The sequence below is a fragment of the Marmota flaviventris genome, chromosome 5, assembly GCF_047511675.1.
Source record: "Marmota flaviventris isolate mMarFla1 chromosome 5, mMarFla1.hap1, whole genome shotgun sequence".
Lineage (NCBI taxonomy): Eukaryota > Metazoa > Chordata > Mammalia > Rodentia > Sciuridae > Marmota > Marmota flaviventris.
Window position 1 is genome coordinate 9,041,721 of NC_092502.1, and position 18,292 is coordinate 9,060,012.

The 18,292-nt window shown below is 38.3% G+C and overlaps 1 protein-coding gene across 2 annotated transcripts in view; it reads right to left on the minus strand.

Annotated features, from left to right (window-relative positions):
• The window catches only part of Cpeb4 (cytoplasmic polyadenylation element binding protein 4), a 65,684-nt gene that overhangs the window by 33,808 nt on the left and 13,584 nt on the right, over positions 1 to 18,292 (minus strand). For both annotated transcript variants that reach the window (XM_027938593.3, XM_027938592.2), the window contains exon 2: positions 11,109 to 11,190. In XM_027938593.3, coding sequence (XP_027794394.1) covers positions 11,109 to 11,190 — 82 coding nt within the window. The remainder of the gene's footprint in view (positions 1 to 11,108; positions 11,191 to 18,292) is intronic.

Below are 18,292 nucleotides of genomic sequence, written 5' to 3' on the forward strand. Positions count from 1 at the left end.
CCTTTGGAGATGAGAGAGAACAGACTAAAAGAAATCTAATTAACATTGTTCTGACTGACCACAGATACTAAAGAAAAAAAGTAAGAGTGCTTTTCTTATTTATAATCATTATTTTATAAAATAGACCACTACCCCTGCATTGACAAGCAGATACCCATAAAACTGGTCAATGAGGGGCTGGGGTTGTGGCTCAGCAGTAAAGTGCTTGCCTAGTATGTGCGAGGCCCTGGGCTCGATCCTCAGCACCAGATATAAATAAATAAAATAAAAGTATTGTGTCCAACTATGACTAAAAACAAATATTAAAAAAAAAAAAAACTGGTCAATGAAATCCAAATCCCTGAAAATAATTGACCAAGTCATTAGCTGGCTCTGCACACAGACCTGTCATCAATCTAATCATGTATTTCATTATAAGGTCTAAAGGCTTTTTGAAACTTAATGAAGATTGTACTTGAATTTCATACCTAATCCAAGAATTCTCTTTGCTCTCTCTCTGAAGGCTCAGTCTCTATTTTTCTTATACACACTCAGGGTCTGAGTCTTCATTCTTAGCCTTCAAAATAAATAACAAGCTATTCAAATATCTCTGCTAATTATTTGGAGAATAAGCTGCACGAGGCCGGGAACCTGTTTTTAGTGCCTGCTTGACATCAACAGCCCAACATACTCCCTGGAACAGAGCAGATGCTTGATGTATATTTGTTGTATGAATGGCCTCGGCCAGCCTTGAACTTTGTAGATATTTCCAAAGTGGAATGAGGTTGGGGGGGTTGGGAGGGAGAGCGGTGTATCTGAATCACTCAGGGAAGACACATGCTTAAGTCCCATGACAGACCCAGTGAATCAGAATCAGGGCAGATAGTAAGCCAGCTTGGAAAAGTCCCCTCAGTGAGTCTATACTGACCTCCTCTCTTCAATATATGAAGCTATCAAATATGAGATCCAAATCTTTTATTACAGATCATCATGATAAAATACATAAATTCAGTCCTTAGACTCCTAAATTGAAATTAGGAAGTGTTAATGTCTTCCCTGTCAAAGTAAACAAGCCTGAAGTGTTTAAGTTTTCTAAAGTTTGTTTCCCCCTTAAAGGCTACAATAATCAATGCCTGAGCCACTGAATCAGGAACAAGAGGCCCTGTGTACCTGTCCCAACCTCTAGGTACTGGAAAGGGGAAGGACTTTATAGATCCTGTTGCATCTCATTGAGCTTTGATGGTTTTCAACTATAAAATAGAGATGATAAATTTTAAATAAAAAGTTACTGTACAGATTCAGGTTAGGGATCATTCTCAAAGGATACTCAGTAAAAGTCAGCAAAATGGTACCTACAGTGCCCTGAAACTTGCACTGGTTGTTAACACCGCCGTCCATATGGGAGGTTTACCTCAAAATCGAAAATGCGAAAGTGTCCTTCAACCTACCTGGTACACAGAATATGCTCCAATGTTTGTGGAGCTGGATTATAAGAAGAGGCTATAAGGTAAGATATTTTCAAGTCAAATGGCTTAAAGAAGGTTTTAGTGGTCCCCGTCTTCCCCCCTAGGAACAGCCTTGTTACATAATTCCAGGATATCCCTACACACATAGCTCTGCCTTAAAGGGCAAAAAGATGGCTCAGATATCAAAAATGATACTCCAACATGTTCTTTGGTGAAGATGACAATGTAGGATAGGGTGAGTGACTTCCTCAACATTCCTCCATTAAATTCCTTTTTTATGCTATGTTCTTTTTGATATTGGGGACGGTTCTAATGACAGGAGTATAAAGTAGAATGGTTGAAGAAGATCTCTAGAACAGTATTTTGTAACCTTTGTAACTATTAAGACCTACTACTTTGAACAACATTATTTCATAGAGGCTCCCTCCAGGATAACAATGGAAGACCTCTACCCTCATCCCCAATCCAGCAAATAAACACAAAACAACTCAAACGTTAACAAAATAACCTTAGGAACAATATGAATTCACAACGCATTTAAATGTATTCTGACTGCATTACATCAGCATCCTCGTGCTCTTAGAAGATAATCACACATACATAAGTGACATACCAATTATCTAACTAGAATGTTCGGTCACTAATGGGTTCACAGGCTCCATCAAACAATTTCTATAGCTGAAGAGACTCATGGTCCACAAATGGAGAATAGAAATGTTTCAAGAGGCCAAGTAGAAAATAACTGTTTCCTAAACAGTTTTTAGGCCTATCTCAAAAAGAAAAGATGTAGTCTAGAAGCAAAGCCTTCATTCAACTGATTCAGTTGACTGGTTTGTGTTTATACACACGCTTTCCACAAGCTACTCAATATCAAATACTGCCACACGCAGACTCGCATGATAACATGTGCTACTCTGTCATGAAACTGTAAAAACATTGAATTTTGTAATGTAAGACTATATAGAACTGCCTACGGTAATTTAAAATTCATTGAGATCAACCCCTCTGATTACAGGTGAGAAAAGAAAAGTGACCAACCTCAGGCCACACAGCTGGTGATGGCATAGCCAGATTTGAACACAATCCCAAATGTTTCTCTTTTTGTTTATTAATACTTCAAGAAGTATATTATATGTTAACAACTTCTGATCATTACAATAAAGAGACCAAGCTAGCTGATTTAAATATCTCTATTTAGGCAACTATGATAGATATTTATTATTTGGAATATTACAGCCCGTAGAAGTTAGATTTAAGTTCTTTATACTTCAATTAATCATGTCTGATCTTCAAACTAAGACTTGTGCTATACTGTTGGTTTCCCAAGCACTAAAAAGGGCCCTCTAATTGGCTAACTCCTCCTTCTCTTTCCCAATGTATAGCAACTGGCATCTGCCCAACTGGATTCCAAAGAGATTATGGAACTGCTTTTCCTTCAGAGTTCCACTAATGTTCTTAATTGACTGGTTACCAGGTAAAACCAGGGATAAAACAAAGCCTTGCTTTTGGATCTGAGTGCACTGGTGTGGGAATGAATTCAGAACCAGCCAATTAGACAAAACAATGAAGCCAGAGGCAGCAGAGGATGGGCACTACAACAGCTTTTTCAAAGAGTAGTAACTAGTTTAAAATTAGCTAAAAAGTCTGATTTACACAAACTTTACTGCTGAGCAGCAACAAGTTCAATGTGGGTTTCTTCTGAGGTTTTGGCTCCCCTCCCCACTTCCTCTCCTTTTAAACTGTTAGAGGGAGGACAGAGGCAACATGAGGAAAAAAAGAAATTCACAAGCCAGGCACAGATAGCTGATAAATTAATCAAGTGCATACAGCATTCAGGTAAAAATTCCATGCATACCATCAGGAAGCAATAATTTTTGAGGCTCAAGTGTGAACTATTCCCTCTTCCTGTTGCTAAACTGCATGTGATGAGAACCTTGGATACTTTTATGACAGCTTTCCCTCCCCCAAAGTCACCCAACGCCACAGTCCAGGATTACATAACAGGATCAAGGAAGGCCTCAAGACCTTCACGATGACAAAGGGCTTATTAAGCAGATATTAGTATATGGGGCTGTTTCAATAGCTACCAGCAAGTGAGAAAGCAAGAATTACCTCTCTATGTGGTTTTATAAAAATTTAACGGAAACACATTAAGAAAAAAAGATAAGTGACACTATCAAAAGGTACACTATGCTCAAATTAATCAGGTGTGTAGCACAAGCAACATGGATATCTAGAAATGTGGACCCATTTTCTCTTAGATAAACTGCTGGAAGTCTAAAAGCCTTATTCCTTAAATTTTATTCAGATTTCACTTCTAAATGGAGACTATTACTATTTTTGTCTGTCCATCTGGTAAAATCCACCCATACATACACAATACGTATGCAACAATGTAAGTCATTAAAAAAACGTATCTATTAATTTGCTACCTGATTATTACTTGCTTTCTGATTTGTTATCTTTGAAGTGTTTAGTTACCACATCTACTTTATTACTTTACCAGTCCCTACCCTGAATGTGTATCAAACTAAATTCAATCATAGCACACTGTTTCCCCCAGCTCCTCTCCATCCTCACCTCCTCACCCAGGTAAAAATCAGAGTTGCGTCACCAACTCAAAATAGGATTCCTCTGCTCAATATTCAAGATGAAAGTAAGGGACTGCCTAAGTAATTGTGGACTCACATCATGAATATGACAATTGCCTGTATAATTTTCAGAACAAATAAAAACAAGGGTCAAATATTACAAATGTGAGGAGGGCAGATGGCAGAAGATCACTACTTTCGACTTTCAGGGCATGTTACGCAAGGACCAGGGCCCATGAAGGTTTGGCCAGAGTACAAGATGTGCTCAGCACGAACTGAGTTGGTTTCAGTTCAGAGGCACAGCAAGGAAGATCCCAGTCCAATTCGTGGTTATAAGCACGTTGATTTGTTATGAGCAAATCAACGTTCACACATCACATTTTTTTCTCTCCCAGGCATTCCCTTTCCCTCCTCCCCTTAAAGGCGGGTGGGGGGGAGGGAAACAATAGCAACCCCAAATCTGGAAAAGCACAACACACTGTTCAAAGTCCACACCTCGTAAACTCTGCCCACACAGGGCCCAGAGGAATCCAATAAATCCTGATCAAAAGTCAACGAGAAAGCAGGCAGCTGTTCAAGTTAGGAAAAGGCCCTGTACCAGCAGCGACACAAAGCATCTTGCCCCACAACCCTGCCCTCTTCTTCATCAGGACAGTTACCTCAACAGGAGAAAGCCCAGGTCCCATCCTACTTGCACAAGTAAAGGCAAAGGAGACTGTGTAGGATGTTCCATGTCCCTGGTCAGGAAAGGGAGGTTCAGAAGGAGAGGAAATCTACTTCATGTCTAAACAGCCACACATCATGTTAACTATAGCCCAGTTTAAATTGTACGCTTAGGTATGTACCTCTCCCCATGACCCAGGAGGCTTTTAGAAGGAAAGCAATTTTCCACTCTCTGGAGATCTCAGCCACTCCCCTACTCTGCTGCTTTGAATTACTTGGTATCACCCAAAGAGAGCAAGAAAGAGCCAGCAGTTCAGGAAGGATCTGGGCAGGCATGCAGGGCAGCTAGAGGGCTAAGCCTGGATCCTGAACACTCCTAACATGTAAAGATCCCTGGATTTGCCAGAAGATATTTGATACCATATAACAGCAATTTATCTGGAAGGAGAAATCTGATTATGAATCCCAAGAAAATTGGCTGGTTTGCACTGTCCATTTCTTCCATATGGTACCTTGCATCATGCCCCACTAGATGTCTCTAAAGGAAAATGGCCATCTAACCCTGTAAAAAGATTGGGGGTGGCTGGGGTACTGAGTTATCTGTTCTCAAATTGCCACAGCAAATCCATTTAAACAGAGAAAGGTTAAACACTGTAAGAATGATACTGCTCCCCTACACCATTCCTTCTTGAAATAAATCCTTCTAATATTAAAGCAACAGAACCTATTTCCGTAGGAGATCCTCTAATTTTTAACATTTTTATTTATGCCCAGATTATATCAAGTTTATAACATATAATTTAAATAAATGAAAGAATTTAATCCTATACATTATAACTCTCAGTAAGTTTCTAGAGCTCTCAGTCTACATAAAGTGCATATCCATATAAAATCTGTTCTAAGACATCTGTTTATCAGTATATAATGTCTCTTCTCCAACACAGAGAACTGAGTGATGGGAATTTGGAATACAGGAATATTAAGAGAAGTGAGTATCAAAAAAAAGTTAAGGTTTCTCAGATATTGCTTCTTAGACAGCAGCACTAAATTCATTCTCTCCCCACAATAAAGATATAAAATTTAAATAATTATCCCAACAGTCACTCTTTTATAGTGACATAAAAAAATCTTATATGAAATTAATGAAACAAGCTTTTGTACTAAACTTGCAACTGAGTTTCATGATTTCCTTCAAGAAGAATATTATAAATTCTTTTGCTTAGCAACAAAGAAAAGAGGCACAGATGGAATCTTTGCCCACTCATTTAAGCATTTGTTTCAAACAAATTTTACAGCAATGAAAAGTAGTGGGAGAGGGTCCCTAAATATAATGTGCAAAGAAAGAAAAAAACATCAAGATTGTGTTAAAACGAAAGGTCACAACATCTTTGGCAATCAGGAGTAGATGGACAACGTTTAAAATAAATGTGTATTAAATGAATGCATGAAGCAAGTGAGGCAGTGGCGTGTTGAGCTATGTAATAAGCACCACTTCTACTCTGCATACGCCATCGGTTTTCTGAGCACACAGGCATCTGGACAAGACAGGTCTCTAATCGCCCTGCATTGCTGAATGCGATCCCTTATTGCCTGCATTCAAACTAAATATCTGAAATGCCTGAAACTCACAGGAAATATGGTGGGTATGCCAAGTCCCCCTCTTCCAAAAATTGAAAGCAAGATACATTCTCAAGCAATACGAGGAAAAAATACTCCATTTTTACCATATTCAAAGGAAAATTGGGATGATATTCTGATTCATAATTCAGTTAATATCTGAAATACAACTATAATGTTTTGACAATTGCCTTTGTTCTTGCTGTCTCATTCTGACATTCTACTAAAATGAAGCAAACTGGATGTTGAATTGTTTTCATATATCAAATTTTAAACACTCAGCCACTCTATGAAATTGTGAATTGAACATTCTGCTAACATCTGATAATTTTCAAGTACTGTTTTTTGTCTCTTTATCCAGTATGTCTCCTTCTGCCTCCATTCCATAGCTACTGCTTCTTGGTTTATTCCTAAGTCCTTTTATTCCCTTCACATGGCGGGTGGGTCTGTCTTACAGGATAAGCTGAATATAACTGCTTCATGAATCTGTATTTCACCGTGCCCAACCTATGCTTCAGATGGCCAAAAACAGATGTACTCACATGTGGTTTTAATCTATTCCATGCTGCTCTATTTCTAAATAATAACTACCATTTCACAGGTGAGAAAAACCCACAAATACAGTAAGATAAAATAAGCCCAAAATAAGCATCTGGGCATTTATGATAGTAAAATATTTTTCTATCCAGGGAAAAAATTCTTGATAAGCTCAGTAATACTGCGGCAACGAGCAAGCCGCCTTGCAGGTGATCAGAATTCAGAATCAGCCTGTAGCTCAGGCTCTGGGCTTATGAGACTGGGTGTGCAGCAAAGAAAACGACATCAGTCGCTGGGGACAAGCTTCTGTGGACTGTCGCTGGCGCTGGTTATGGAGAAGGCAAGGCACAATTTCCAGAATAAAAATAACACAGAGACCTGCCAGCTGACCAGAGAAAGGACTCAGCGATAAGAGAGAAGGCGGACCCTGTTCCTCCCCAGGGAGCGAAGCCACTGTGAGAAGATGACAGTGGCTTTAAAATTCTTAGAAAATTCGTTAAAGAATAAGTTATTTTTTAAAAGAAATGGATATAAATTATGAAATGAAGACAAAGTCCTCCTGAACATATGTTGGGGAAAAAAAAGATAAAAGTTTTCCAGGAAGCCAGCTGGAATCAACAACACATTCAAAAACAAAATCAAAAACAATATCGGAAGTTCTCTAGGCATATCAAGTATCTTATTTGTGGATGACAAAAATAAAAAAATTAAACACCATATCAAGAGAGATTTTTTTCCCCAAAATGGAAAACATAAATTCAATTTTCTGGCTTTTTGTTCATGTAAATTAATTAAGCTGAAACAATAAATTCAACTTTTAGTTTTGTAGCCATTTTAGGTTTCATTATTTAAATACAAACACAAACCACATATCTATGAGCACTGCCATAAAAGCTAAAAATAAATGGGATTATTCATGATATGCTTTGTAAAATTATTAATATAAAATAAACTCAAATATAAAATCTGCCTTCATGTTTTAAAAAATTCCTCAATGATCCTTCTAATTCAATTTCTACATTTTTTATTCTGAGAGATATATTGCTGTCTACTAGTCTCATAGAATGAATGCCAATTTCTATTTCTGTTCCAGTGGAAGCAGAGCACTGGGAGAGGTATTTTATTTATTTACTTTCAAAATGGATTGGCAGATTTTAGATACCTATTCTAAAAAGACAGTGTTATTTTGTTAAGGTATTCAAATTTTCTTATTATCTTTAAACCAAATCACACAAAAGAATCACCGTTAAAATCAAGCATGATATTTCTTAAACTATCTAACCTGGAACAGAGTTTGATAACAATAAACTATTTCCCTGAACAACACTACATTTTGGTAGTAAGAGACTATAATGATATCAAGTTCATGATCTTGGTTTTAAAAATTATAAACTAGCTTTTTAAGACTGCCCTTACTTATGAATTCTTTACTGCTCTTTGAAGGAAAAAAACACACTTAATACCTAAACTTAAACTGAAGCTGGTTTTCTCATTTGATGTACATGAAAAAAGACTTAATAGATATTTAGTAACACGCCATGCCATATTATTTCTTGAGTGTCTTCTATAACTAGGCATGTGCTGGATTTTACAGATACATCACATCATTTAACCTCATGAGCACCACAGAATGTAGTGGCAGAGTGGTGGTTTAAATCCAGACCTCATGCCAAAACCCCTGGTTTTTCCACCTGCCATGCTGCTTCTTATAAATCACAATTTCACAAAATCTTAAGGTTCCCAGACTAGATAAATCATACATAATTTTTTCTATCATTTAATTTTTGATTCTTCCTCCCTACAGAATCAGCTAAAGAGAATTAAGGGAAAATTGATTGAGAATATGTTTAGAAAAGGAATACAGAATAAAAGTGAACTTTATATAATAATCCATTTAGCAAACTAGAAGATAGACATAAAACTGAGATATCCTGGCTAAAACTGATAGACCAAGGAAATTCTACAGTTAATCTTATAATAATGTGTGCAAATTCTTCGTATTTATTTCAGTACCAGTTAGAGGTTTGCTTCTTAGAAAAGTCACATAACAAATTATATCTACTGTTGTTTGTAGCCTGTATTTTCTCTGATAAAAACCATAGGCACTTACCATGAAAAATGATTTGACTACCTATCATTCCTAGGATCCAGTATGTAGGAGGCTTTTAAAAAAAAATGGCCAAAAAAAATTAAATACATTAGGAATAAAAGAGCCTAGCACAGCAGTGCGTGCCTGTAATCTCAGCAACTCAGAGGCTGAGGCAGAAGGATGGTAAGTGCAAGGCCAGCCTTAGCAACGTAGAGAGACCCTGTCTCAAAATAAAAAAGATTAAAAAGACTAGAGATGTAGATCAAGGGTAGTGGAACCCTGGGTTCAATCCCTAGTACCAAATAAATAAATGAATGTCCTTCAGCTACTTTTTTTGTACTTAACTTTTAATTCTGAAGTAATTATAGATTCTCACCAAATTACAAAAAAGTACTACAGAGAGATTCTCACGTGCCCTTTATCTGGTGTCCCCAAATGGTAACATCTCACATCACCATGGTACAAAACCAGGACACTGACATCATATAACCCCAGACCTCACCCAAATTCCTCCTAGAGTTACTCTTCTAAGTGCAGTTTTCCTGGTGCTAGAAATGGCCTCAGATCCTCTTCACTTTTCATGATGAGAATACGAGAGTGGAGAGGAGGAAAGACTGCCTAAGTCAGAGTGCTGGAAAGCAGCGAACAAAACCAAGTTTGAGAAGGCATCTTTCTTAAGAGATAGAGCATGCATCTGGATCAGAATCATTTTCCAGAATCCCACGAGGCATTCAGTAAGAACCTTCAAAATATTATTAAAGACCCTTGAAACAGTTCTAATATTTCAAAGTTATCTCGTGAAATGGATGCATATTTTTGTACACATTATTTTTCATCTCTCCAGAAGCCCCAAAGCATTCCTTATTTTTTTTTAAAAAAGGACCCCTACTGGTCTTTTAAAAATATTTAAACATATTACTGCAGCAGTAATATGATAAACCAAACTCAAAGGGAAACTAACTGGCTTGTCACCACTTGCCACCTTTGTCCTTAGTACAAAGCTCTACATTTGGCACAAAGCAGGCTCTTAAAGGCCACGTGAATGAAAGAATGAATGAACGAACTAACTAACTAACAAATAAGTGGGGTTACCAATATACTAAACACTCCAAATTTCTTTGGGAGGAAAAAAAAATAACTTGCAGCTGGGGGTGCAGTGGCACATGCCTGTAATCCTAGTGACCTGGGAGGCTGAGACAGGGGAATTGCAAGTTCAAGGCCAGCCTGGGCAACCTAGCCAGACCTGTCTCAAAATAATAAAAGGGCTGGAGGGATAGTTTGGTGGTAGAGTGCCCCAGAGCTCCAACCCCAGTACTACCAAAAACAAACAAAAAATCTTGGTTGTCACTTTTTAGCAAACTGCGATTTTTGTGAAAAATGTTTTATTTTATTTTGTGGAGTAGTTTTCACAGAATCAGAAGAAGGGCCTTTATAGAACATGTAGTCTGGTAAATCCCAACAAAGGTACATGCTGCACCTGACAATAAAAAGAACCCACCACGTCCTATCCCACATTTGGGGTGGGGCTGGCATCTGCTTTTTATTGCTGAAACTCCCAGGTGATATAAGGTCCTATAGCATAAAGGTGAAGAAATAGGTCTGGTCAAGCTGAATGTTTTTTCAAGATACTACGGCTGGTCAGTACCAGAATTGAGACCAGAGGCCAAGCAGGAATACTGCTACTTTTTAAACATAATATGTTAAAAAAAATTAATTATGAAACTTATTTTAATTGTAAAAACTGTTGGCCATCTTTTAAAAATTTACAACTAGGCAGAATTTAAAAAAAAAAAAAACCTATCAAGACTTGACTCTTACTGGTTTACAGTCACTAGCATAAGTGGGTAGACATATACAGTTAGGGCCCTGAGAAGATTTTTGCCTGATACATTAAAAATAAATAAGAGTACAGTTCATGCTTTGAGCTAACTGCCCACATCTACCAATTTGTCCTCTTGCAGGACTTAATTTGGTATCATAATGGGTCTATTATAGATGCTCATCAAATATGTTTGATTTTTTAACAAAAAGTTCATGTACAAAATTGAGAGCACTTACTTGATACAAAGTATGACTTTATAATATTGGCTATATGCTCATCAGATTAAATAGATAATATACGTTCTGACTATCTGCTAAAATAGAATAGTATATTTCTCAACTTACCTTTAATGGAATCATTCTCAGCTCTCATTATGTCAATGAGTGAACTCTCCAGGGAGTGCATATCGAATGTCCTAGGGCGGTCCTGTAAGTCCAAACACCACAAACCACTTTTTAAAACAGCATTTACATGTAAAAGAGGAAAACAAGTTGCACTTCATGGGACAGAGATCAAAAAACAGCAAAAGTACTCCCTTTCCATATCAGGTAGTTATTACTTCATGTTATTACTTATCCTTTCAAAACATCAAAAACCACAAAGTACATAGAGCTAAGTAGAAAGTAATTTTTGTTTTTAACAACGTATTCCAACAAAGCACCATTTTTATTAATAAAGCATAAACCATTAAAACTAATCTCCATATCAGTTAAGAACATTAAATAAAATATAAATAAGTCTATCTTTTCTACCACTTGAGACTCTAAAATGCGGCAAAGCTTTCTAACTTGTTTCAAGACTTACTTCTAAACTGGCATCTCTGTGTGCTCTCAGAATAGATATATTTTCTTATAAGCCAAGGTTTGCTAATAGTCATCAAATATCTGTTAGATGATATTCCAAAACAATATTACTGGTTAATCATGAAAAAGACATTATACCCTCAATGAAAAAAAAGAAAAATTTATCTCTTTCTATATTACCAAGGCTGTCCTTGAATTCTAATGATTTACATTCTCTAAAGATTTTTTAAAACTAACAACTCATTCAGAATATAGACAATATCCCCAAATACACACACACACACACACAATACATTTTTAAAAAAGATATAATCACCCCTCCCCCAACATAAAACTCAATCTGGAATGATGGGTTACAGGGACAGCTCTCATTACTTTCACAAAGCTTCCTCCAAAGAGGAAACTATGAGGAGCTGTGGAAGCAGGTTCCATCTCTCCCTGCCCCCTAGGCACAAGGTAGGAGGTCCCAAAAAAAACCCAGCCTTTACCCTGATAAGTAAAGAATAAAAGACACAGATAAGAGTCAGCATCTGGATGAGAAAACCAAAGGCCATCCCAATCTTATTTACCATGTCAACTTGGAAGAAAGGTGTAGGGTAAGTTGTTCTCTGAAACCCTGGCTCAACCTGGCGCATTTTAAGAATGGGTGGGGACTCCTAAATATATAGCAAATATCCTACTGCTCTGGGAGTCCTCAGGATGAAAACAACTACAGATAACTCAAATTAAAGTCTGGCTTGCTAAGTTAAATGCAGGAGAGGAAACCTTTTCATATTAAACTCTGAGAGGAAGCAGCGATCCATGCTTCTGATCCACCCTCTACACACAGAATATTAATGGGCTTCCAAAGCAGACAGACAGGCAGGTTCCATAAAACTCTCTCTTCACTTCTGCTTTCTCTTCCATTACTTTTCTTGCTTATTTCTTTTCTTTCTTTATTTTTGGCGCTAGGGAGTGAATTCAGGGATTTGGGTATTCTAAGCACACACTCTAGTACTGAGCTACAGTCCCAATATTATTTTTTCTTTTTCTTTCTTTCTTTTTTTTTTTTTTTTTTTTTTTGTTACTGGAGATTGAACTCAAGGTCACTTTACCACTGAGCTATCATCAGCCTTTTAATTTTTTTATTCTGAGACCAAGTCTGGCCTCAAACTTGCAATCCTCCTGCCACAGCCTCCCAGCCCAATATTACTTTATAACTCAAAACTTTAGCTTCTTAAAAAATTCACCTCCAGGGCTGTGGCTGTAGCTCAGTGATAAAGCACTTTCCTAGCATAGGTGAGGCCCTGGGTTCGATCCTCAGCACCTCATAAAAATAAATAAAGATACTGTGTGTCCATCTACAACTAAAAAAATATTAAAAAACAAAATTCACCTCATAATTTTATTGTTTGTTTGCTTAATTGTTGGGATCTCCCTTTTCTATTTTCTGAGCTAACTTCTAGAACCTCTAACTGATAGCAACTATCCTTCACAAGAGAGCATTTTTGATCAAGCTGACATTTCTCCCTTGTGCTGCTCTAATACCACGCCCTGTAGGATTATCATGCTTCCCTGAAGCAGGGCCACTCCTCACCCTGCCCCACCGTGTAGACAGACACTCAGCAGTGTTTACCAGATGGACTGCTCTGTAATGCAAACTGTTCATCCCTGTGATTTGAGGCATCTGAACACAATTCTATTCAGATATAAACAATATTAGAGGAGAATGATGCAGGTTCCTCTGTGAGGGAGAGACCGGGGACTTAACACAGGGCTCTGCTCTGAGAGTGGTGGCCACAGCCCAGAACCTCCTCCCCACTTCTCCTCCCGAGTCTTTTCTCACCAGCTTCTCCTCAGCAAGATTCACAGAGCAGCAGGAGGATGTGGCCAGAATCAGAACTTCTGAAGGTCAGTATTCCTAAGAGTATTCGTACTGCATGTCAAGCACTGAATCACTGTATTTTCTCTGAGCAGAGAAGTGCATAAGAAGGTCATGAAGCTCCACCAGCCGTCCGGCCGTAGCTGGACTGGCCCTCCTCTCGGCAGTCTAGAACCAGGTCATAACTGGGCCTTCCCTACAACCCATCTTCCCCACATGCCCATACTGAAGGCCAGACTTCTGGGTTACTGTTCACCTGACTGTCCTCTGACTGCGAGATTCCCAAAGGCAGCAGCTGCATCCTACTTGAAATGTTCCCAGGGAGTCCGCCTCAAATGGGCGCCTATATGCCAAGACAGTCATCCCGTCAGTCCCTGGTACTGGCAGGGGTCTGAGGTGAGGAGCTCCCTGGAGAACAACTTTTGTCTATGTGTGCCATGGCACAAAACAGGTGAAGAAGCACTGTCCCACATTCTGTACCACCATGTCCCAAGCACATTCTATTAGTGCACAAATGTTGCAACATCAAGGAATGGATGAATTCCTTCAAGTCATTTTTAATGTTTAAATATTTCTTCTTTCCTACTTCCTTATCTTAAGGTTTGTTTGTAGATTTCCCCTTTCCCACTATAGAGCTGTATGTTTTCTTTTGCCAAAATAAATAATGGAGTAGGAGGAAGAACTCGGCCTATTATTCTTTTTCAGGCAAATAAAGCAGTAAGCGACCTTGTGAATTTCCGGAACTTGCATTCTGACAATCACTGATGAAGAACGCCAAAGAGAAACAGTTGAAAAAGAATAGAACACAGAGAGGTTTTTGCTTAGTTTCTTTCATAAGAGCTCTTCTCATTAAGTCAAGAAGCCCTGTGAGTTTCTACATGGAGTACTAGAACTTAGCAAATAATTTTACAGCATCCTCTGCCCCAAGTACACTGCCTGGAACATAAATTTTTGCTAAACTTAATAACTGATCATTTCTAAATGGTAGAGTACATTAGAGCTAAAATTCTAATGAAAAGTTTAAATTTCAGTAGTATTTTGTGTGATTGAAAAAAACAAATCCTTTACCCCTTTTCCTTTAAATTTTATGATTTAGTTGAGGGGTGACAAGTAAATAACATTATACAAACTCTGATCAATTGCAATGCATCAAGGATTCTCAGACTCTATGTGAACTTGGAAGGACACTGCGCCTCAACAGATTGCTGGTGATTATATTAAACTCAAAGTATAAAGCCCAGTGGAACAAGCACCACATTCTTGCCAATCCTAGTCTAAAATGTATTCTTCTCCACAACCCAACCATATTAGGAATTATACTTATTATAAACTACATTTGAATAGTAATAGCATTACTTTTTTTTTTTTTTTTTTTTGGCAATACCAGGAATAAAACCTAAGGCCTCCCATGTTAAGCAAGCATTCTACCACTGACACTGAGCTACCTCCCAAGCCCCTTTTTAAAAAATGTTTATTTTGAGACAGGGTCTCACTAAGTTGCTACAACTTCAACTTGGGATCCAACTTGAAATCCTCCTGCCTCAGCCTCCCAAGTAGCCCAGATTACAGGCCAGTACCACCATACCCAACGAAGTTTTACTTCATATGATGCTTTGGTAATTTAAAGTTCAAAAACCACACACTATTTCAAGTAAATATTTTGCTCTCAGAGAGGGTCCAAAGTTTATCATTCTTATGCTACTCGGCTGATTTTCTTCAATTTTTAAATACAATAATTTTAAAAACTTAAACTGGAAGTGTCTGTGCCATTAGGAAGCTGGCAGAGGAAGAGAAACACACAGAAACCCAACATATAAGCACACAAAACAATACCAGCTTTCCTGCCCAACAGCCAGGTTCAATCAAGGGAGTAAGAGTGCTTTCAGTTCCTAACTCCATCCTCAATTTTGCCCCTTCTGATTACTAACTGAACCAAACATAATTACTGACCTATTTTCTAGGATCCATTTCCCAGAAAGTAAACTGTCAAAAAAAAAAAAAAAAATTCCTTAAGTGACAGCTCTTCTTCACTGAACTTGAGCTGATGACCAAAATATGAAGATCAGCATAAATCCATGTAATGAGTATCGGACACAGGAAAGCTCAGCTCTGTGGGGGCATATCCATTCTCCAGAGCTCCCTCCTGGCCCATGAAAGGAAATGGTTTGATTAGCTCTCTAATTTCTCCTTCCCAGCTCCAACGTCTTTTTGGTTTTGGTTTTTGGTTTTGTTTCAGTTTGGGCAGTGCTGGGGTGGAACCCAGGGCTCTATGGAGGCTGCACAAGTGCTCCACCGTGGAGCCACACCCCTGCCCGTCTTTGTATTTTAGTTTTCCAAAATGGACTCTTCCAAAATGTACATTTTATAAATTGTAATGAAAATATGGCAGGAACCAGAAATCTGGATAAAACGATGAATTCAAGTTCACCACATTTTGTCCATGAAAAAGCAAAGGGCCAAAGGTAGGTCAGTAAGAAAATAAACCTCTAGAGTTTTGTTTCCTTAGTTTTGGGGATCAAACCCAGGAATTCGCAGGTGTTCAGTACATGTTCTAACCACTGAGGTATACTCCCAGACCCCCTTAGAGTCTTAACAGTCAATTCACTTTCATTACACTATACACAATGCAAAATAACAAGTTTCTTTGAAAAGAAATTACTGAAACAATTTGTTGGGAGAAAAGGAAGTAAAGCGTCCTGATTTCAGATAAAAGATTAAAGAATCTCTTACAAACAAAAAACACCAACAACTTTATTTGCTTCGACTCACTTTTGCCAGTTTCTCTTGGCAGCTTAAAGGGGGAAGAGGTGAATCAGCAGAACCCGCCTTTATTCAGCACCTATTAGGTGCCTCTTCTCAGCACCTTCTTAATACTGTCTTATTTAATCCTCAAGACTTCTAAGTTAGGCCATCTTATTCCATTTAATAATAAACACTGGGGTGGGAAAATACAGTTTACTGCCCAGACTGTGCTGCAGAGTTCAGCAGTCAGGACTCCAGCCCAGGTCTCCTGCCAAAGTGGCTGACATGTCCTCAGGTAAGGGAAAGGTCATGGCAGTCATGACTGGGGACTTCAGACACACATTTGAATAAAGGTGGCCCTCTGCTTTGAGGGCAGGAACATGATGGCCAGTGCCTGGCAAACAGGCAACCACGAATTACATAACAAAGGAAAGAATGACCAAAACCCAGAAGGATGACAGAAGATGATATCAGAATTCTGAAAACCATATGAAAAGAGAAGTCTTACCTTCCTTCTCCCCATGGGATGACAGACAGGTGCAGCACACAAATGATCTCTAAGTTACCACAGGAGAAGAGACAGCAGTACTAATGTCAGCAGCAGCTAGCATTACGCCTTACATACAGCTTCATTTATTCCTCACAAACCCTAGGCAATTGGGGATGTTCAGTTATTACCCCATTTCACAGATGAAGAAACTGAAGCTTACAGTGACTAAACAAGTTTATCATCGCCATGTAAGTAGAGGAGGCAGAACTTGAACCCAGGCCTTCTGATCTTAGAACACGTGAGCTTAATAATCATGCCCAAAAATAAAAGAGCAACAATTATCTTCAAGGCTCAGCAAAGTACACTTTATTACAGTATTTAGCCCTCATTTTGTTTTGTAATCTTAATTCTTATATTTAATATGCTGAGCTGCATGTCAGAAACTGGCTGGTTAAGTTTCTGTCATCTCTATTTCACAGGACTATTTCTATAGAAAAAAACTATACAATACCACTATGAAAATCAAAGTTAATAAAAATGACCTTCTTAAAAAACAAAGTGAGCATTTCAAAGGGCAAGACCCCACCTTTCATATATGCCCCTGAAAAATGCTGCTGGCTGTGGCAAAATAGGAAGACCTATGTCAAAACACAGCTACCCACAGGGCTTCTCATAACATTCCAGAAGTAGCCGCAAGAAGCACAGGAACCTGTCGGTCCATCACTGTCAGGAAGAACAACTTAACTGTGATCACACCACAAGCCAAAATCATCATCATCTGTGACAACTTATTTTGAGACCAGGTCTCACTAAATTGCCCTGGCTGCCTCAAACCTGAGAACTTCCCAGCTCAGTCTCCCTGTGGCTGGGATTCCAGGTGTGTGCCACCATACCTAGCCACGGCAACTTCTTTTAACATCCAGATGATGATCTAAGCCAATGTGTCTTATACTTGAAAAAACATCAGAATCACCTGGAGGTCTTGTTAAAAACGAGGATTACCGAGTCAACCTCCAGAGTCTCTCATCAGTAGGTCTGGGTGGAGCCCAAGAAGCCACATTTCTTTGAGTTTTCAAGTGACGCCAGGAAACACATTTTGAGAACCACTGCGGTAAGCAATTCCATTCGACAGGTTAGCTTCACTAGATTTGTAGCTTATACTCTGACTGGTCAGCTGTGTATAGTCCAGCCTAAAATATTCCACAAGAATCATTTTAAGGTTTTCATAGGAAGAGAAGGCCTTTGTTTTCAAAACCTGAAACAAAGCTCTCTTCTCCACCTCTAAGATACATACCTCGGGAAAAGATTACAATCAAGTCCAATTTCAACAAATAGGGAGTTGCTCCTTGAGAAAAAGCCTGGCGAGGTAAGTGGCTTATCATTAAGAACAAACAAAATACAAATCTGGAACTTACATTTTCACTCTAAAATATTATCTCTGGCATTTATATATCTGGTACCTTAGGTATAGGGTTCTATTTTCGCCCAATGACAGAATAACTGCCGTCTGGCTTACTAATTTTGTATCTCTTCTCTATCAAAAATATTAGTCAAATGTTCTCTGCTATCCATATTCAAAACAGAGTCTCAACAAAGGATAGGCTCATTACTGATTTATTGAGTTTTTGTTTG